Source organism: Brugia malayi, assembly GCF_000002995.4.
Source record: "Brugia malayi strain FR3 genome assembly, contig: Bm_v4_ChrX_scaffold_001, whole genome shotgun sequence".
NCBI classification, from domain to species: Eukaryota; Metazoa; Nematoda; class Chromadorea; order Rhabditida; family Onchocercidae; genus Brugia; species Brugia malayi.
Window position 1 is genome coordinate 322,711 of NW_025062479.1, and position 22,245 is coordinate 344,955.

General features: G+C 33.5%; 3 protein-coding genes across 4 annotated transcripts; 2 read left to right on the forward strand and 1 right to left on the reverse strand.

Annotated features, from left to right (window-relative positions):
* Nucleotides 1-1,692: 1,692 nt before the first annotated feature.
* On the forward strand, nucleotides 1,693-7,047 carry Bm17874 (Uncharacterized protein; the record flags this gene model as incomplete). Of its 2 annotated transcripts, XM_043073112.1 has the most annotated exons (10): nucleotides 1,693-1,695; nucleotides 2,232-2,382; nucleotides 2,928-3,070; nucleotides 3,296-3,464; nucleotides 4,267-4,565; nucleotides 4,891-4,959; nucleotides 5,182-5,298; nucleotides 5,581-5,740; nucleotides 5,919-6,139; nucleotides 6,922-7,047. In XM_043073112.1, the coding sequence occupies 10 exons, from the start codon at nucleotides 1,693-1,695 to the stop codon at nucleotides 7,045-7,047; spliced, it is 1,458 nt and encodes a 485-aa protein (XP_042929046.1). The 2 variants fall into 2 exon arrangements, with proteins under 2 accessions (XP_042929046.1, XP_042929047.1); XM_043073113.1 differs by lacking the exon at nucleotides 5,182-5,298.
* Nucleotides 7,048-9,661: 2,614 nt separating this feature from the next.
* Bm18572 (Uncharacterized protein) lies at nucleotides 9,662-16,749 on the forward strand (the record flags this gene model as incomplete). Its single annotated transcript, XM_043073114.1, has 24 exons — nucleotides 9,662-9,751; nucleotides 9,892-10,022; nucleotides 10,233-10,428; nucleotides 10,691-10,860; nucleotides 10,981-11,173; nucleotides 11,294-11,422; nucleotides 11,507-11,629; nucleotides 11,748-11,994; nucleotides 12,173-12,276; nucleotides 12,386-12,570; nucleotides 12,732-12,935; nucleotides 13,143-13,278; nucleotides 13,662-13,766; nucleotides 13,873-13,961; nucleotides 14,069-14,228; nucleotides 14,392-14,491; nucleotides 14,583-14,764; nucleotides 14,913-15,018; nucleotides 15,118-15,236; nucleotides 15,344-15,505; nucleotides 15,671-15,763; nucleotides 15,915-16,032; nucleotides 16,140-16,332; nucleotides 16,560-16,749. 24 exons carry the CDS (start codon nucleotides 9,662-9,664, stop codon nucleotides 16,747-16,749), a joined length of 3,525 nt encoding a protein of 1,174 aa, XP_042929048.1.
* Nucleotides 16,750-19,264: 2,515 nt separating this feature from the next.
* Bm17875 (Uncharacterized protein) lies at nucleotides 19,265-22,245 on the reverse strand (the record flags this gene model as incomplete). Its single annotated transcript, XM_043073115.1, has 12 exons — nucleotides 19,265-19,326; nucleotides 19,503-19,595; nucleotides 19,696-19,780; nucleotides 19,891-20,043; nucleotides 20,252-20,348; nucleotides 20,434-20,537; nucleotides 20,689-20,812; nucleotides 21,035-21,188; nucleotides 21,323-21,448; nucleotides 21,603-21,718; nucleotides 21,814-22,003; nucleotides 22,104-22,245. The coding sequence occupies 12 exons, from the start codon at nucleotides 22,243-22,245 to the stop codon at nucleotides 19,265-19,267; spliced, it is 1,446 nt and encodes a 481-aa protein (XP_042929049.1).

A 22,245-nucleotide genomic window follows, 5' to 3' on the forward strand; every position in this document is an offset into this window, starting at 1 on the left:
CGGAAATTCTGGCCATTTCACTTGTATCTTTTTTGTAATTTTTTACGTTTTGTTACACCTTACGTTCATTCTTACAGATTTAAGTAAATAGAATTCGGAATTTCAACTTATCGGAGGTAAAATTTCTAAACATTGAACAAAAAAATACAGAAATTCTTCATTACAACGATCTCTTGTTTTTTGAAAAAAAAAAAAATACATGTCATGAAATGGAGAATTGCACCAGATATTGCACCAGATTAAGGTATCCGTCGAGTGATTCGTAAAGGATACGCTATGATGACAGAAATAGGAATGATTATAGGAAAAAAGGCAAACATGTCACGCTTGATAGCAAAATACATCATTACTATTGCTGCCATGTAGAAAAATATTTGTTTGTTGCACGTGTCTGTTTACGACGAAATTTGTTATTCAGCCTTTTAAAATTATTCTCTTAAATACCGATATGGAATTCATGCTACAATACTGAAGTCAGAACTGTCTTTTGTTGACTGATTGATCACTCTACCAATAACCCTTTCATCAGATTTAAAGACGAATTATTGTAGGAAGAATAGTTTTCGATCCTTGTTCTCAAACAACCATTGGGAAATTGGAAAATCAAGAAAAAATACGACAAAGTACAAAGCCTTTTACATCAAAGAAGAATGGCAATGGAAATGTAACGGCGCAGTAGTGTTATTTTCGCTAAGAAACACAATATTACTAATATACTTGCCATCAGCAAGTTATTACTAATCTCCTTTTGCAGTCAAATATGTTTTTAGTCGTTCAGAAAGTATGTACCATTGGTAGAGACACATGTATGTAGAAGAATTTCGACCACTGGTGCTTTTTTGGCCTACCATTATGCTTAATAACTGAGAATCATGAAGTGCTCCTGCTGATTCAGAAATGAAGTGATTGAGAGGAAATACGAAGGTACCTGATAACAACACTTATGAAAGGTGTAAACCGAAACAGACAGAATGAGTTTGAGTTCAAATGATACCGTATGAAATAGGTGGGTGACTACCTATTTTCAAAGAAAACATCGATAACTCCAACTTAACTAAATCACTTATATACATTGCACTATCACACAATCAATACTTAAATATTTAATAAGTTTTTCCGTAAAGCAAGTACACAAATTTAGAACTCAACATTGCATATATTTGAGAAGAACTTTTGGACACTTAAATAACAACATCATTATGTGCGACTCAGTCTTGTCACCTGTACAGACACCTCCCTTGCTGATTAACCTAATCAATAGTTGTCGTATTTTAAAATAAACGAATTTTCTACAGGACTCCAGCTGACTTCTAAAAGAAGAATGTCTTCTGTCAGTTGACCGATAATTTCTAAAAAAAAAACCGCGAACGACAAGTTTACAGCTCACAACATTACATAACAACCTTTGCATGTTTTCGCACAATACCACATTTGCCCTTGCCTCACCCAAATATGCACTACGGTTATTACAGTAGCATTCAAATAACTATTATCACAGCAATATTATATTCGCATTTCCAGTATTCTCGACTGCCAATTTAACATCTATCTGCATCAGATGCAGAGAACTCTACTGTGGATTTAAGAAATGACCACTGGTCAGTAGCATCCCCAGCAGCTACACATTCCCATGGGTAGAAAATCCACTGGAGTACCCGTCCCCCGCGTTCCTCAGCTACTTTAAAGCAGTTTATGGTAAACTATGCATGCAATCAATACTTCGTTTCCTTTTGTAACCCCGCACGAGCACTCTTCGATGAATTATTCATACAAGAATTCATCCCGCCTCTCCTTCAAATACGAAAATATCGAAACATTACACTCGTCCTCCTCCTTCTCTGCCCTTCCTTCTGTCTCCTCCCTTGTACTGGAAACACTTTGACTGCAGCAACCTTTTTCATCTTTTTCACATTCTGCAATATATTTTGCGGTCGTCTTTGCTGTTGTTCTCGCTCTGTCTCGTCGATGTTATAATCTCTGCTACCCTCTCATCTATCACACTATTCCTTGTCCTATTTGAATGTCAACAGCCTGCTCCAAAACAACTCTTGCTTTCGAGATCCCGTACTCTATTACCGGTTGTCATTCGGGATTTTTGTATTACTTCTTTCTCCAATATTTCGCTTTTTTATTCAAAAACATTTGTAATAAAATATTTTCTAAAAATCAAACTCTTTCCTCAATATTATGAACAACAAATTATTTACAGTATTCATAAGTGGTCATTTCAGGATAGTGATGGCCGAACAATATTTTGTGCATCGGTAGTTTATGACCAGACAACCTTTGCATGCACTATTTTTCGATCCAAAAGTTATCCGGAAGGTGACTTAAAAATTGAAACTGTTCCAGGACAACGACTCTTCGAGAAATTTTGCCTAAGTAACCAATTAATCCAATTTCCTGAACATCATTTGTTTAACAAAAATCAATTTCTCTTCATCCGGAAAAGCTATTTACGTTAATGAAATTTCCCAAAATTTTGTTCAGCTAAACGTCCGTTGGAAGAAGTTAAAATATGAGCGACTAGTGTGTAATGAGTGTTGGCCGTAATATGAGACAATTATTGTAACCGATTTCAAAATTCAAATAAGTTCAAATTTTTGAATATGTGCTCAAAAATTACTTTCAGTTTCCTTGGATGGCAGTGAAATTTAGGCTATAACTATCTATAAAGAATATCATCAAATTTAATAATTAATAGAAATATCTGAGTCATTTGAAAATAAAACTGTTAGAAAATTTAGAAAAATGAACTGATTCAGTAAACTTGTCCCTTTTTCATTTATTATAAACAGCTCTTTCTGTACTGAAAGGCATCTGCCGCAATACTTCAACAAAAATGAAAGCGATCTTATATTAGTGAAATGGAAATAAGCAAAAAAAAAAAAAGGAATAAAATTTAAGATGATAAGAAAAGATTACAGAAGATGCACCGATCGAGTGTGCAGACAGTCGGTTCCTGAAGATTGATCAGTCGGTCATCATTGGATATGCAAGAAATGTTTCGCTCGCAAGATCCGTTCAAGAATGTATTCAACAGTGCCTCACCGAACATTTCCAGTGCAGAGTATGTTGTCGTTCACACATTGCATATCCTCAAAAAATACCGAAAATCTGAGTGCATTTCCCTCGCACTGAGAAGAAATCTTTTTTTGTCTGTGTCAATCGATGGTAGAACAACACTTCAGCTGAATGAAGTGACCCAATGAATGCATAGGTGAGATGACGACGTTTCTAAAATGATACTGGGTATATCTCTCATAATTTCATGTGCCTGCTGCTAATGTTTCAGTCGGCAATGTACTTCTACGCGGAAGGTGAATGCATAACGAACACCGAATCAGCCATGACTCAACCAGCATCATTTGCCCGAGAAGAAAATGATAAGGTTATTTACATACAGAATGGCTGTCCAGCAATATTAGCACGACAAAAACAATTGGAAAACTCAGCAATAGCAGGTTATGGGCATTCTGAACATTCTCATATACCTTTTCGGATTACATAAATGCAGTCTGGTTCTAAGCAATCATTTTAATTTGAACACTGTGATACTCTCCCGACATGGAAGTATTTTGTGTTGTTTGCGAGGGATGAATTATTGTTCGGTTAAAGGTTTTATTGAGTGATGTCATAACACAATTATCGGGGGACATTTAGAATAGATCTACAGAATGCACTTTTTTTGAGATGAAGTTAATTCAGATTGTAGTTTGACAAACGTTTTTTTTTTTTTTTTTTTTTTCTTTGGGGAGGGGAAGGGGGGATTGAGATTGCAGCAATGGGTAGGATGAATCCAAACGATTGTTAGTAGGACGTGATCAAGTAAATAAGCCCAGGAAGTGACTTGTGGATGGTTCTAATTCCTTATATTTATATTTACATCATGCTGTTATAATCTTGTCGGAAATGAGAAATTTGTGTCAAAAAAAAGGGCTATGTAAGTTATCAAGCCGGAATTGATTTCAATGAACATAAGCTTGAAACAAAGATGAGAATTAAATTAATGATTCAAATACATTAAAACATCAAAATATTCATTTACATTTAAATGATGAATCACTTGGCTAAGAAATATTCGAAATGCTACAATTTTTATGGTACAAATTTGCATGTTATGAATTGATTTAAATTATTACAAGATATTCCTACAATATGAAATACTTTCATTATTTAGACATAGTTACATTATAAAATTTATTCGGTTAACATATTTTTAAAACATTATCATCACATAAGCCTTCATCTCATCTTCCTTTTTAGCTGCAAAATTATCGCCTATCGCAGTAGACGACCATATCGAAGACGTTAAGGAAGAAAATCCGTTGAAGCAACGAAAGGACTTGAATAATGACGTTTATAGTGAGAGTAACGAAGAGCAAAGTGACGACGCAATCAGGACAAATTTCGGAAATGTTTCCGCAGTCGAAGAGGCAACAACAGCAAGTACCATCAAAGGAATGTCGAAAATACTGGCGCGTAATTTGAAAAAACTGAGAACTGATAGCGGTACCGTCAGCTTCAGTAAACCTCCCAAATCACTGAGACAAACAAAGTTACAGGTCAATTCACAAAAATCACCGGTGACCTTTCGAAAAACTATTACTACTACCGTGGTTGTATAACCGAATGCTTGATATCACATATAACTATATCAATTTAACGCAGTGCACAGGGAAACCTATCATAAGTTCTAATGCTTTCAGTAACTTTCATAAAGTATGGAAGGCTTGAAAATGGATCCGTGGTTACTGTCTAAATTTTTCGCTGGAATGGCATTATCGACTAAGACAGCAGTCTAGACAATCACAATTTTAATAATACTGAATTTTATAAATTTATTTCCATTTAAAAATTATCTCAAAATTTTAAACAATTATGTTTCAGCAAATAAAAAAAGAATTCACATCGGAAGAAAATGAAGAAAAACACTTGGAAAAAAATTTACCCTTAGAGGTTCTTTTAGCCACTTTTCAATTTTATGTCTTTCAAGTGAAATTTTTCAGCTTAATTACTCATCCAATATTTTCACGAGTCAGAGTAACAATTAGAGGTCATAATTTTATTTCATTACAACCATTTGACACATTTTATAATGTTTTAGAAAATGAGCTGCCTGTTCGCACATAGATTCTAATCAAACTGCACAACTTTTAGGTTAGGCCACCACCATTTTAGGTTAAAAAGCAGCATACAGAGAGGACTAATTCAGTGGTAGTGGTATTTCATGAAAAAGCTAAAATGCAAAAACCAATGAACCGATTGAAAATTATAACATTGAGCGGATTCGAAGATGTGCGTACGCTTATTGATTGAGCGTATTTTGCTTTGAACATTTTTCTCAGATAGTCTGAACAAGAGAATTCGTTTTGAAATGTCTCTGAACAATTCTCGGACTGAATGCTCCTTCTTTTGCAGTATAAGTGCAGGCTATTTCTTTCAGTTGCGACATACCTGAGCCACGAAGGATTTTATTGGAAGCTTGTACAAATGAGAAAGTTCACATTCTCCAGAAGCACATTTCCCCTTTTGGTACAAGAAAACTCCGAAAAAATTTCTGTACTGATTTACTTGCAGGAGGATCACTTCTCTCAGTGGAACAACTGGTCACCATGTAGAAGACCTGGTGAAAGAAGCATAAGACGAAGGAAATGTTACAATTTACAAAAATGTGTTGGAGCATTAATGGAAGTCAAGAAATGTCCTATAACAATAAAAGAAGAGGTTAAATTGAAAGGTATTATATGTCTTTGCAGTGTTTTGCAGATATGTAACTGAAATTAAGTTTTTTTATCTCATATAAGATGTAACAGTTGTAGAGTAAATGAATAAATGAACAAATAATCAATTTTTGTTCAATGAAATCAAAAAATAAATCAATCAAGTTAATCAATTTAATTGAAACATGTACATAGAAGCAGTTCCGGACGACCATGGACTGCAAACAACAATCAACAGGGAAGGATTACTGACGTCAGTACTACCTGAAAGGCTAAATATAGCAAATAAAACCGATCTTAGAACTGCTATACTACATGGCATTTCTTCACAGTTACAGCAGCAGTCACATTCTGAGAAAGAATTCAAGGAAAAAACGGACGAAAAAGTTTGGTCACCTTGGCGAGGCGTTTGCCAGGTAAATCACTTTTGTGATTTTAAATAACATCCTCTTATTTAAGCATTAACCAGAACTCTTAACATATACCTTTAACACACAATATCATTAAAAAGAATTATTAATTGAAAGGAATAGACTATTTTAGTTCATTTCAACTTCTGAAATCCTTTACATTCCTTATCTCGAAGTGCGTCGCACTTGTTTCTAAGAAATGATTTCTTTTTGGAGACTTAAAAGGAAAGTTATAAGAAAATTGACTTCAGTTTTGAAGATAGTCTATTAAACTCGCTCTTAGGTTAAGTTTCCATTCGTAATCAGCAACATTTCGAACAAACATAATTAATAATTATCCAAAAGTTTTGCAATTAGCTTTTATAATATTTGTTAACTGATTTTTCTTTTTTTTTTTTTGTCCGAAATTTAAAATTGCTGAAGATCGCTTCCACATATACAACTAATACTTTACAATCTTAAAATCCGATCTTTGTTAGGTACGAAAATTTGTTAGATTAGACCATCACATCCACCTTGAATGGATCGTTAAAAATATCATCCTTTCTTTTTCATCGATAAAATAAAAAAGCAAGCCTCACACTATATTTTATACAAAAGAGAGTCATGAAAAAGATGCTATTTGTCTATATAATATTGCATGTATATATTATACAATATATTAGTATTACTTGATTATTATCATTATTACTGTTATTATTTGGAAACATTGCAATTATTTTATTATTGCTATTACTATTATTATTATTATTATTTAATTATTAATTATTGCAATGTACTGATTTCAGCAGTTTGCCGGTGGTCATCCATGTAAAAACCATGAAATTATTGGTTTTGAGTCCCGCGATTGTTTGGCAACCGACAACGCTAAATGCAAAGGACCTTTCTTTCGGTATTGTACGATATCCTGCTGACTGTAGCGGGTGCTGAGATTTCCTTGAGAATGTGAATGCCCGTAATAAATGTTTACAATTTGCAACTGGTCCGTATTTTTAATGATTGTAAAACTTTCAACTTTCAACGAATTTATTTCTCCCATTACTCACTATTAACAAAAATATTAAACAGCAGAAGCGGGCAATAAACATTTATTGGAATAAAGGTGTAAATATATTAAGAATGGCTGATTTAATTTTACTGATTGCTGAGATACAATGTGAGAAATTATGATTTCCAAAAACATTTGCAATTTTACGAAACACTGCAAAAGGTCTTATCTGGCATGGACCAAATTTGGCACTGACGAAATGAATAAATGTGATTCGCACAGAAATTTTTCATGAAAACTGATCCAGTAAAGATCCTTTTCACTAAGTGATTGATATCGCTTGTTTTCGTGAAATTTTTACATTTATCAGGTAGTTGGTTTTCAAAATGGTTTAAAAAATATTTAAAAACCTCGTTAAGAGGCCACGGTGTAGAAGTTTCATATCCTGTCTAAATTAATTGTCATTCATGAAATTAATCCCCAAATGCAGTAGTTGCACTTCTATTTCTCGAGGAGGTCTGTTACCTTTTTTCATTATCAAAATACAACATTTGTAGATTTCGGAGTGACCAATAGATAGCTTTGCATTTAATTAAAGAATAACTGAAGGGATTGAGAACTCTCAAAATATAATCCCTTCATGTCCACTATCTTATGCCATGCTAATGTATCAAAGTGAAAGAAGTACTATGTTTAGATGGAAAGTGCAAGCAGCCAAGTCTTATCGACACTTGCACATATGACTGACTACCTCAGACTTCTGTCACGAGAACTATCTACTTCATTATATGAATGATGGAATGCAATCAACTTTTAAATGAATATTACATGTTACAGCATCGCCTATGTACATAAGGTATATGAATTGAAAGGTCAGATTTGTGTTTGTTTTTTCTGTGCAGAGGTCATCCAGCTTCGCGAGGTGGTCACATCCTTAACAGTGAATGCTTTCCTAATGGCCATCATTTCATCCCCAAAGACTGCTAATGACTGACCCATTTCCATTTGCAATCATTTTTACTCTCATTCCTTCTCTATTTTTATGCTTTTTTCTTTCCAACATTTGCTTCCCAGAAGGAAACAATTTGAATTACATTTTAGCAAACTTTTTGTATGACAAACTCATCTGTTAAGATGATATGATAAGTTGCATCTAATAGGGAATGAAACAATTTCTCTTCAAAGCATTTATTTATGACTTGCAGTTGTACCAAAGATTGAATAACAGTCAAAGTAAGAATAGGATATAGTTTACAAATTTGCTTCAAGCAGATTAACCTTTGTGCCACGTCGGTTGATTGAGACGGGGCATCAATACGATGCAATGGGAATTTCCGAGACTGGGTGTGGTTTATAGATTATTGAAGTGGCATTTCGTGTATACTCTCGCAAATGGCTAACCAGGGCAGATAGCCTTACGCTAGTTTATCCAACTCCCACTAACAAAAAGGGGGGGGGGGGGGGGGGGCAGTACAGGTCTTGCCCTGCTCTCACTACCTTTCCTAGCAAACCCTACGTGGGTAAGCTTCATCATTCGCAGATGATTGATGGTTATGTGTAAGGAAATGAAGGATTGGAAGATTAGGGGTAGTCAAGAGTATTTATACCTTTTTAATTCATAATGATAATAGAAATCGGAAGCGTGGACAGACAGACCAAAATGTTGTAGAAGATGAGTGCAGAAAAAGTTGACAGTCACTTTAGAACTTAAACTGATAGTATTAAAAGTTGCAGCACCGAATGAGCCGAGATTTTTGCGGTCTTTTGCTGTTTTTGTGATGATAGCTAAGAAGAAAAGAAAAGAGGGAAAAATTCAGCACAACTGTCATAAACTCATAAATTGTGCTGTGCTGCCATTTTAGTGTCGTTTGGTAATGTAATTGTGTACTCTAAACATTCATCTCTTTCCTCCTCCTCCTTGTAGACTGAATATTTGTAATCAGTTTCCATTCAGATAGTAAGAAAAGGAAATGGTTAGTTTGATGTACCACATACTACTGCTAAAAGTGAAAGGAAGAAAGGCATTGAAGTTAGTTTCCGATAAAAATAAATCGTTAGGTTGTCGGTACATTTGGCACAACGCTCTACTCTGCTTTTGCTTTTGCTTCCCTTTTATACAGAAATTGTTTCTAGTTCACTGTAAAGTGGGGTGACATTCACTGGAAGGTGACACATAACGGGTACCACTGCTGCATGGTAATTACAGTACGTGTAATAACTGCTTAACAAAGCGTTACGCAAATCCAGTAGCAATTCAGGGAATACGATATTCAAGTATGTTATTCTCCAGCGTTGTTAATTTAAAGCCTATGTTTGAGTTATTCTACGTAATGTGCAAAGTGTTGCTTTACAATTCTCACATCGTTTGTTCTTCGTTCTTCTGTACTTTTCAATGAGGTATGATATCTAATCAAGAGATGAGCTATTTGATATCGTGATGATTTATAGTACGAGGAAAAAAAAAAGAAAAGAATTTTGATATTTGTTGATACAAGTGATTGATTCTAGGGCGAACCGGGCGAAAGGATACATTCAATAGAATGTCCACGCAAGCAACTCACAGTGCTCATATCACCGTTGATGATGAAAATTTGTATTTGTGGGGATATAAAACAAATAGGATAAAAATGGTACGTTAGCCACGTCAGTTTGTGTTTAATGATCAAAGTTTAAGGGAGATAAATGCACTGAATTAGCCTACGAGGGCATATGCAAAGGTCAAGCGGTTATTTTATGCGAAATGTTTTTCTTCCTAATGTAATATTTATAGGTATTAACATGGATAGTCACGGTGCTTACTTTGGGCACATTTCGTTTATTATTGTATTGGTACCCAAAATGGTGGGTGAAATGTACCGCTTCAGAATGTTCTCTTAGTACAGCAGACTGCCTTTTAATTCGGTCAGTTATTTGATCATCATTTCTACCAAAATTTTAATGAATGTATTGTTATGCTACATATAATCAGAAGGAAGTATATAATGGAAGAAGTTTGCTCTGCTAATTTTTTAAATGCGTATGATAGAAGGTAATAGTTGGAGTGTTTAGTTTGGTAGTTAGTTATTTACACAGAGCAAAGTGCTAATGAATTTACTTTAATAGTAATTTAAGGGATGCACATATGGATGTTGCCTTTCGCCCGGTACTTTGTATGATAAGTGATAGTGTTATGCAAATGGGTTTTCCTATAACTGGTTTTCAAATGACTGATGTAAGCACGTTGAGATATTTCACTTTTAAAAAACTTACCCATCTTTGGTATGCTGATGAAGATCGATTTATTTCAATTGATTCACTAGATGTTGATGTAAGTTTATTTTATTCAGTTATATTATGTAGGATTCAGTTATTTTATTCAATTTGTGAGTCATCCCATTTTAACCTGTTTTCTCTTTATTCGCTTCATGTATTTGCTTTTTTTTTTTTCAAAACTTTCTCTACCTCTTCTCTGAGATCTTGGGAGTTGTCCAATTTTTTTGGTGCCTAACACGAAACCGAGCTGATTTAGAAATTCCCTTAAATTTTGCTTCAATGTCGTAAATGTATCTTTTACCTCACTGGGGTTTTAGATTGATTTTCACCATTTCCATATTATGGGAGAAAAAGGCCTAAGTAGCGTTGATGTTGCTAAACGTTTGGCAGTTTATGGAAAAAATTTAATTGATATAAACCTCAAACCATTGCATGTCCTTCTATTCCGTGAAGTTGTATCTCCATTCTACATATTCCAGTTGTTCAGGTGCACATTTTATTTGAATTATCGCTTAAAATTTATTTAAACATGAATTTACTTAAAAATTTCCAATGATATTTGATATTGAAATTTCTGTTATGCTAATACTAAAAAGAATTTTTATAGCGTTGCGATTTGGTTTTCGGATCATTATGAAATATATGCTAGCGTTATTGTTGCCATGTCTTTGTTTTCTATAGCGATGGATTTGTATCAGACGAGAAAACAAGAAAGGAAGTTACGAAGTATGGTTCATTCTTCGGCATTCGTGCAGGTGCTTAGAAATGGTGAAAATCCAATAAAAATAAGTAGCGAGGAAGTAAGTTGTGGTTTTTGATTTTACTTGTTAGTTTTCACAACAATACATTGTATACATTTTAACAGTTTATTAACTTTGTATGTACTTACTAATTATCCCTATTCAATGACGTGATTGCAGTTAGTACCTGGGGACGTTATTCTAATTCCTCCTAACGGATGTAATATGCAGTGTGATGCCGTACTAATTAATGGTACGGTAATCGTAAATGAATCAATGTTGACGGGTGAATCAGTTCCTGTAACTAAGGTGATTATCTTCTATGTTCGTTTATGGTCATTCTTTTAACCTAACTATATATTTAAATCTTTTTTTTTTTTTTTTTTTTTTTAGGCTGCTTTACCTGATACTGATGATGAATCGTCAATTTTCTCGTTGGACAAACATTCCAGACATACATTATTTTGTGGTACACAAGTACTTCAGACACGTTACTATGCGGGGAAAAGTGTAAAGGTATTCAGAAGTGGATGGAACTGCTTACTACTAATGAAAATACGATTACGAAAATTATACCTTTATATATCAAGCTGTACATAATGTATTTCTTTTACAATCATATTATTTATTGCAGGCAGTTGTTCTTCGAACTGCTTATACAACGCTGAAAGGTCAACTGGTACGTTCAATAATGTATCCAAAGCCTGTAGACTTGCGTTTTACAAGGGATCTTTTTAAATTTATTGGTTTTCTTGGATGTATTGCCTTTTGTGGTTTCTCATATACTATTATAACTATGATCTTTCGTGGTGCAAGTGTGAGAGAAGTTATCGTACGTGCACTGGATATTATCACTGTAGTTGTACCTCCTGCTTTACCTGGTTAGCGCTACTGTTTAACGTTATTCATATGAAGAAGGTATTGGAAATTATTTGTAACTTCACTAAATAACTATTATTGCTATCAGTGGTAGTGATTCTTTACTTGAAGAATCAAAAGTGGTGATATTTAAAAATAATATTTGAAGAGCGTAATTACACTGGTACATTTGAATTTTAGCTGCGATGAGTGTTGGAATATTGGCATCACATATGCGTCTGATTCGAAAAGATATTTATTGTATTTCTCCTTCAACTATTAATACTTGTGGCGCGATCAATGTCGTAAGTTCCGGGTTTAATTATGTTTTCATCGTACAATAAATATCTAATAAGTATGAAATGTTTGTAATAAGTATGAAATGTTTGTTTACATTTCACTTTCAAAACATAGGTTTGTTTCGACAAAACGGGAACTTTAACTGAGGATGGTTTGGATTTTCATTCTGTTTGTCCCGTTATTCACAGTAACGATAAGGAGCCAATATTTCGACATGAGTTTCCGTCATTGAATGTCAAAGAGATGTGGAATTACCGCAAACTTGTCGAAGCAGTATCTACGTGCCACAGTGTGACGTGGTTAGTTCTGTGTTTTTTCTTCGAAAAGTAATAGTAGGAAATACAAAAATTTATTTGATATTTTATATCCAATACTTACAGTGATTCGAATTCATTTTAAAAATTTGAATCATTCTTAGTAGCTTGTAATTGATTTGTTTTCAATATTTGATAGATTATAGCATAAACGGTCTTCTCTGTGGTGATCCACTTGACTTGATTCTCTTCAAAAACACTACTTGGACACTGGACGAAACCATGAATTCAAGAATAGAAGAAACTGCTCGATTTGATATTTTGGCTCCACCGGTTGTGCGAAGCGTTCTGGGTGCATGTGGTTGTGATCGTGAAATAGAGCTTGCAATTTTGAGACAGTTTACTTTTAGGTAATGCTTATGTCATTTTATAAGAAGAAAAAGTTGTAAACTACTTCAATTTTCATGTTATTGTCATTTTTTATTACATTTCAGATATGTTACATTTTTTTTTTTTGAAACTTTTTCAGCTTTAAATTGTGCTATAATTTTGAAAATTTCTTGTTCAATTGAAATTTTATTAGAGTTTTAAAATTTCATTTAATTGGAGATTTTTAGTTCATCTCTGCAACGTATGTCTGTCATAGTGCATGATCCGGAGGATGAGTCACACGATATGACTTTATATTGCAAAGGTGCTCCAGAAATGATAGCTTCGCTGTGTAAGCCGTCTACTGTTCCTGTCAACTACAGCGTTCGTTTGTTTGAATCATTTCTCAAAAGCAGTACTTGTCATACTTCAGAATTTTGCAGTGTCATTTTTTCTCTCCTCATTCTTTATCATTTCAATCATAGGACAGAATTTTTTTCTCATTCATAGTTTTTTTTTTTTTTTCACATATATTTGAGTGTTAAATATTTCACTGTTTTTCGGATATATTTTTTGCTCCAAAATCATTATTTTAAGTACAATAGAAAAATAGAAAGCATAAAGCACAATATTTTGAAATAATTACTAGTTAATAAATATCTTGTTTTTGTTGGAAATTTTTGTAAATTTGAGATTTTTGACATTTGTTGTTGTTGCGAATATTTGATTGTGTCACTCATTTAATTGTCATTTCTGTAACATTACAGAATGTCGTGAATGATTATGCACAACACGGATATCGATTAATTGCAGTTGCCTACAAAAAGCTGCATATCAGTTTTCCTAAATCGCAAAGAGTAAATAGAGAACAAGTTCGTTTTTATTGTTAATTAAATATTTGGAGACTGATTTTCTTCTTGTTTTGTGCTTCAAAATTTTGTATGAGAATAATGTTTTGGAAAAAATGAATTATTTTAGGTGGAAAATGACTTGACATTGCTAGGTCTGGTGACGATGGAAAATCGATTGAAAACGCATACAGTAAGTGTTATTCGGCAGCTGAATAAGTAAGTTGTTTGTGAACTTCATAGTTAACTCATTTCTAGAATTAAAACACTGATATAAATTTTAGAGCTCATATTCGGACTGTGATAGTCATTGATATAAATTTTAGAGCTCACATTCGGACTGTGATGGTCACTGGTGATAACATACTCACAGCTCTTAGTGTTGCTCGTGAATGTGGGATTATACAGCCTGTAAAGAAAGCTTATATTGTAGAATGTGGTAATCGTGACTCACCAAACTCGAGAATCCCTCTCTTGCTGAAACAGGTTTGGAATTGACGGTAATTTCATAATGTTTCAGATTTAAATAAAAATCAGCTTTAAGTTGAATGCAATCTGCTCCATTTTCTGCTTATGGTTGCCACTTTTTTCACTGAAAACATGTGGTAAATGATTTTCGTTTTGTTCAGCTGATGTCAATTTCCTCCAGGCTGCTTCATCATCGGAAGATCTTCTGGATGATTCATCATCAGTTTATGACATGGAATCGAGGAGTTTTATAGATCCTACCTATCAGCTTTCAGTATCTGGTTAGACCTCTTTTAAAAATTCACATTTTTGATGCAATTTAAAGTATCAATTGATAGTTCGGATGTTCAACAATTAGAAGACGCTTTATAGGCCCAACATTCGAAGTTATTTCTCGTGAATACCCTGAATTACTGCTCAAATTTGTGACTGTTTGTGATGTTTTTGCACGAATGTCACCTGAACAAAAACAGATGTTAGTAAACAAACTTCAAGAAGTTGAATATACCGTGGCAATGTGTGGTGATGGCGCCAATGACTGTGCTGCTTTAAAAGTATTTGCATTTGATTTATATGGCATCATTTACGTCTTCTGATCATCCATAGAGTTTTTTAATTTTAAGGTTAGATTTGTAAGATGAGTTTTTTTTATTGTGCAGAAAGGAAGGAAAATATTTTGTATCACTAATAAAAGGCTTTCAGGCAGCTCACGCTGGTATATCGTTGTCGGAAGCAGAAGCTTCAATTGCAGCTCCATTCACTTCACGTGTACCTGATATTCGTTGCGTTCCAATGATTATCCGTGAAGGTAAAAGTGTTACAGTTAAATGGCATCTTCATTCAGAAATATTAGTATATATAACTCGGTAGTAAAATGTTCGTGATTTTTTTTTTTTTTTTCTTTTAGGTCGAGCAGCTTTGGTAACTTCGTTTGGAATTTTTAAATATATGGCAAGCTGTTCATTAACTCAGTTTATTTCTGTGATTTTGCTTTATTGGCTTGCTACAAATCTTACAGATTTTCAGGTTATTTCTTTACATTGCTAATTTATACCCATTTACAATTGTTGAGTTTAGTTAATGCTGTTTGATTTGCCCAGGTGTATGCAGTTAGTTAATGTTTAAAATTTCAGTTTCTTTTCATCGATTTATTCTTGGTAACAACAGTGGCTGCATGTTTCGGATATACTCCACCATGTCAAAAGCTTGCAATTTCTCCCCCACCGACGAAATTACTTTCTTTTGGATCACTGATTTCAGTTGTGGGGCAGCTCTTGATTGTTTTTGTTTTTCAGGTTAGTTTTTTCATTGTAAATGTATAATATGAAAGTTCAAAGAGCTAAGTTTGTTATTTATTTTATGGCGCAATTTGCTAGCGCACCACATCAGCTATGTTTAAAATTCATTGAAATGAAAAACAGAATTCATTTGACTGATCTCTGATTAGTAATTCATTTCAGTTGTCTATTTTTATATATACTGCAGTGCAGCCATGGTTTGTGCCTTATTCTATTCCATTTGGGATTTCTCTTGAGGATAAAAGAAGTATGCAGGTAACTGTGTACTATTTGTAGGAGAAAATATATTCTTATTATAATTTTTATCTGATCTTATATTTGTTTACTTTTGATAAAATAACGTAATTATTAGATTTTTGGAAAGATTATGATTCAAATGAAACAATGGCTATAATTTGATTTGCAGGGAACTGCAGTGTTTTGTTTGTCCTCTTTCCAATATTTAACTTTGGCAGTTATTTATAGCAGAGGGCCTCCATATCGTAAAACGATTTTCAGTAACACTCCTATTTGTGCCTGCCTTGGTTAGTGCAGCATTATTTCGTTCATTACTCATATTTGTCACAAGAATGACATATATTAAACTGCTTAAAGAGATATTTTGGTACAAGAATTGACGTTTTTGTTTCAGTAATATTAATTTCTATCTGCGTATGGCTTACAATTAATCCTCCATATTTTGTGGCCAAACATATGCAATATGATCCACTTCCGGAGCCTGGCTATCGAATTTTCGTACTTGTTGTTGCTCTAAATTATATTTTATGCGCCTATTTGTATGAAACAGGTGTTATCGAATACTTGGTTCTTACTGTCCGCGAAAAGTAGGTTACTTTATTTTCTATTATTTTGTTTTGTATAATGAAGAGCTTTAATGACCGTTATTTAGGGATAGCAGTTTTCTGGAGTTGTATAGGTTTTCTAAATTCGTTGATTTGATATACATTTGTTTACCTTAATATTTTCTGCATGGAAGGCACTAGTTTTGATGTTAAATGATGACATTTGTTACAATTTATATGACATGTATTATAATAACATTACAATTTAGATGGCGTAAGAAGCACTCTGCTGAGACGGATGCAGATATGCTAAACAAAAATGAGAAAATTTTGCTTTCGATTAGCAGCAGCCCAAGCTGGATTCCAAGCGCAACTGAAGAATCTAGTGATCATTTTGGATTATACTCCTTTTCAAATTCTTCACATATTATTAAGTATTACTCACCGGGATGCTTTTAGCGGAATTTGAATAGGTTTGAATTAGGGATAACTTTTATTTGGTGTTTCCAAAAGAGATTCCATTGAAGTATTTACTACTACAGAAAATTTATTCCGTTATAATTAAATTTTAAAGAAAATTAATACTTTAGACGTCCGCTACTTCAGGAATTCTTTTCTTTGATTTTTCCATCAACTATGGTTGGTTTTAATTTTTAATTCTCTCATTAATTTGGACATGTTGCCCACTGTACAATGCTCACTAATTCATTTTTCAATTAAAATAAAAAAAAAAAAAAAAGAAATAGCACAGTTTCAAGAACTATTTTTTGCATAACAAAACATCTATATGTTGTTATTGTTCATTGTAAAAAAAAAGTTGTTGAATTATTTCCATACGATCTATTTTGTTACTTTGTAATGTTGTCATTTTTCATAGTTTTATTCATGCTGTTGCTGAAGAAAGTTTAACTTATATTGATTGGAAAATTAAAGAAAGCGGAAAGTGAACTTTTAGGTTAGTGAGAGACATTATGAGCTGATCGTAGTTATGTTTTTAATTTTTTCTGATTGGTATTTTAGAAAAGATTGCTGCTAACTGTTACTGTTTTCCTGCAGTTGTTTAAAGTTTCACTTTTTTTTCCTGCTTATTTTTGGATTTTAATGGATTGTGTGACTTTAATATTCCACTTACAATCATTTTTCAATAAAATAGATTTGGTAGCTCATCCGTTGATAGCGTTTTATCATCTTATGCTAACTAGCTAGCAGATGTGATTTCTTTATATTTATAATTGAATCATACCTATCAAAGTAAGTCGATTATTTCTTAATGCGTTCCACAAAGTATCTAGCTTCCATCGTCAGTCCCGTTTATCTCTTCGTCACTCATTTTATTGGAAATACTTGAACAGTATTCAGCCAATACAATGACGATTTGTTTCATATTGTATCATCTTAAGGATATCACCTGTAACTTAATTATCTTTCGGAGTGTGTTTACAGATTATGTGTATTGCTTAAGCTAATTGAGCATCTTTAAAGGTAATGTGTTGGTATACAATGGCGAAATGAATCGTGAAGTAGTATCACCGGTGAGAGTTAGTTGTTCGTTGCTAAGAAATTGTTAATTGTTGATCATTTATGAATTACGGCGCGTATTGTGCCAATTTGTATCATTCGACAAAAAACAAAAAAGCATGCCACACCACGAAATCTGGGAGAACAAGCTACTTTGATCAGTGACAAGAAATTGGGAGTAACAACAGTGGTGTTAGGTTTTCTTGCTGAGTACAGGTGATTTTCTGGTAAATGAGAGGCTTGCTTGTTCTGCTATCGAGGCATAGTTTGAAGCTATAGGTGAATTCGATTCCATAAAGTTTGCACGCTTTTATCTCGCTGTGAAATGATACTATTTCGAATTAAGTATGGCGATGATGTTACACTTCGTAACACATTTAGGAACTCATTACAGAACTCTAAAATTTATCCGTAATGGAGGATAAAAGCCGCCAAAAATATTTTAATTTAATATTTTAATAAAATGTTTAATAAAGTGTCACTAACAAATAAACTAATTTTGATATCGGTAATGCAAAAATGTAAGGAGATATGACGAAATTGCTTCAAAATGTTTCCCTCAAGAAGAATTTCTTTCTTTCTAGGACAGAGTTAGAAGGAAATTTTATAAACACAAATTGAAGAGAGTGGGGTAGTTGGTAAGTAAAACGCAGATTTTGAAATTGTGGTTCAAGTGTATATTTTCAGGCTTACGGTGGATAAGATATTTTCAGGAGTAGGTAAAATATTCGAAGAACCCACGAAGTTGGATTATTAACATTAGAAAGTTATGGTTGAGACAACCAAACGAATTTAGCTTACTTACTGTTTACTCTGCAAGGTGCTAAATATCGGCTTAAATGATAAATTTTTATTTAAACAAATACTGCCACCGAATTCGGTTACAGTTGACTCGTAATTATTACACATCGAACATGCGAGCATATTGATGAACGATAACAAACGAATCAGCGAAAATGACTAACTGACAACCCAGAGTGACGTAAGTAAAGTGGAAATCATTCCATAATTTCAAAAGAAAAGTTATAGGAATTAATAATGGACATCATCCCTGTAATACGTGGCAACCGAAGAAAGCGCAATAATTTAAGAGAATACAAAGCAATGATGTGTTTTACAAAGCAATAATGTATTTTAGTTAAAAGAATAAATCACTAACATAAACGTTTAACGTTGTGTATTCTTTCAAAAAAGTTGTACGAAATTTATATAATACTTCTGCTGTGCAAGATCCTTAGTAATAAAGAAAAGGTGATAGGAATGAACGAAACACAAGAAATGTGAAAACAATAAAGAATTATAAAAACAGATTTAGTTAATCAGATTGTTCCATTTTCCACGAATGCATGATCATTTTCACGTCCCCTGCATGCATGCACACTTCTCATGGAAAATGCTAACATTCTTCAAACATATTTGTAATCAAATAACAATAAACAAGCCTGCCGAATTCCACTCATGATTCCTTCGCATCGTCCACAACAATAAACAACTTTTGGATGAATTTAGTCATTATTTCTGCAATTTCACCAAGTTGATTTACTTTATCATGTTGAAAGAAAAAGATTCACAATGCAACTAGCAAACAATTAACAAAAAAGAAGCAGAAAGCTTCTTGGTGTGTCGAAACCCTAACTATTACCTTATTCTTGAGGCTAGCAATAAAACATAGATAGAATCATATGTCAAAATACCTGAAGCTATCCCAATGCATCTTGGCTTACTTTTCCATGCCACAAATATTAAATAAACAGGAATCGCAGTAAGCATTATTCCGATACCAATTGCTGAAAAAAAAATATATATATATCTAAAAATCTATCGAAAAAGTAACACAGAAAAACAAGAGAAATGAGAAAGTCATCTCTTTTGAATAAAGGAACGGACCTGTATCCTTCGGTGAACCAACAATAGGAACGACCACTAAAGCAACACAACCAATTAAGAAAATTATCGGAAACAATAGGTTAACCTGGAAAACATGAGTCAGAGGATCTGAATAGAAAGTTGATATTAATCTCTAAGAAAAACCAAAAAAAAAAAAAAAAAAAAAAGATCCTGAATAACGCACGAAATATTAACCTTGATAGGCCTTTCAGCATCCGGCATTTTTTTTCGTAACCAAAACAGTGCTGCAATCACACAGGCAATAGCCAACCAATACACTATTTGGATATAATTGATAAGTGAAAAGACATTGTTGGACAAACTGAGAAAAGCTATGGAAAGCAATCCCTAAAAAATACCATAATTTCATATGCCATGAAGAAATATTAAGTCTTCTCATTATACGGCTAAAAAATGCTAAGTTAGTATTATTAAGTAAACATTATAAATTGATTAGAAATTTGTGGCATCATAGTGGAAAAAATCTCGCAGTGTTCCATTACCTCAATTTCAGAATCATTCATAACAATTAGGGTTCACGAAAACCATAACAAACCGTAAAAATGACTGCAGGAATTGGCGTACGGGTATTTTTATTAATCATTGTTAAAACCAGCGGCATGTGTCCTTCTCGTGCTCCAACGTAGAATAACCTGAGAATAAACTTGGTAAACAAAAATCAAAATCTTTATTTTTGAAGAGTCTTATGAAAAGTTTTGAAAAGCCTTGTTCAAAAACCTGGATGAAGTGAAAATTACTCCATTCGCTGAACCAATTGTCGAACATGCAACGAATATGGGCATTACAAAGGCAAATGGCCCAAACGTTTTATTAGCGAATTCCTAAAATAAAAAACACATGTTCCAGTCTGAATTCGATTATATAATAACAGACTCTAATTTATTAAAAATTCATGTTGCAATACACTAACATACGCTTACTTTCCAAATAAATAAGTAAATACTTCAAACAGAAAGTGCAAACACAACTTACAACAGCAACTGCTGGACTACTCAACATGTCATCCGGTGTGATCACCGTATATAAAGCAACATTTGTTAACGTGTAGATTACCGTGCACACAGTACATGATATTGCAATTGCCAATGGCAAATTTCTGAAAAAACTTTTCAGTACACCATAACATTAGTTCATCATTACCAGCTACATAGTTCGTGCTGAACAAAAGAAACGTTAACACTATGGATGCGATGAGCAAAAGAATAACAAATACATAATGGACAAATAATTTTGTAATTAATGAACCAATATAATTATCCATTCAAAAATAGCTCAAATACATCGCCGTTACATTACAAAATTTAATGAAAAAAAGTACCGCCTCGGACTTTGTAATTCCTCAACGATGAAATTTAAATAATTCCATCCCTGATATGCAAAAAGACCGGAATAAAACGCCAGCGATGCAGTCCCAACGTCAGGCGTCGTATTTTCGAATATATTTTCAAACGACTCTCTGTACTGTGGTTTTCCTGTAAGTGGGTGTCCATAAAATGGAATGTAAACTAATATTAATACGCACGACTACAAATAAACCATAAACCATATATTATCACAAAAAGAGAAAAAAAAAAAACACAACAAACATGACAGAGGAAAAGAAAACCTGATATTAGCAGCACTGCACCAGTGCCAATAATCAAACACAGTGCAAACAGTTTTGCAACAGTGAAAAAATCCTGAACGAAAGTTGCTAATCGTATTGACATGCAATTTATTGCTGTCAGAATTACTGTAACAAACATAAAAATTAATTAAAACAACAATGTTAGTTCACTTAAAAAAGTTCCCAAAATATTAGTGAATTAGTTTGTTCCTATTCCTCTCTCAAGCAACTACGTCAAATCAAATTTAAAACAGTTAAAATCTTTTCTGTAATAACCTACCAAGTAAAACTGTTGCAAGCAATGCCGGAAGTTCGGCAGGTGGATCACAATTTGGATAAAATGGTCGCAGCATATAAATCGCAAAAGTCAACGCTACAACGGTGCAAGTACAAGGTCTGAAATCAGATATGATAGCAAATAAAAATGGAAGGTTCGAAAATAAAATACAAGTAGTTTTCGACAACAAGCGTAATATGATCTTGAAATTCACCTAACTACTATAGCTTCAACCCAAAGACGTATGAAAGCCAGAAAGGGACCAAATGATTCCATAATATACGCATAATCTCCACCCGACTTGTGAATTAGAGTACCAAGTTCGGCGTAACAGTAAGCACCAACTGCAGCGAACAAACCACAAGCAACCCAAACAATCAACGATAACCCGACACTTCCCGCTTCTAAAATTAAAAATATCCGTTAATGCAGCAGAAAACGTAATCAGCAAGGAAATGAAGAAATAAATAATCTAAAAAAAGTAGATTAATGACTACAACCCACTTTCTTGGACACCCGTCGGTGACACGAATATCCCAGATCCAATGATACAGCCAACGATTATAGAAACACCATTGAACAGTGTGAGTGATTTCGCAAGGCCAACGGTGTCATCTTTTGAGGAAGCACCATTTTTTGAGCCCAT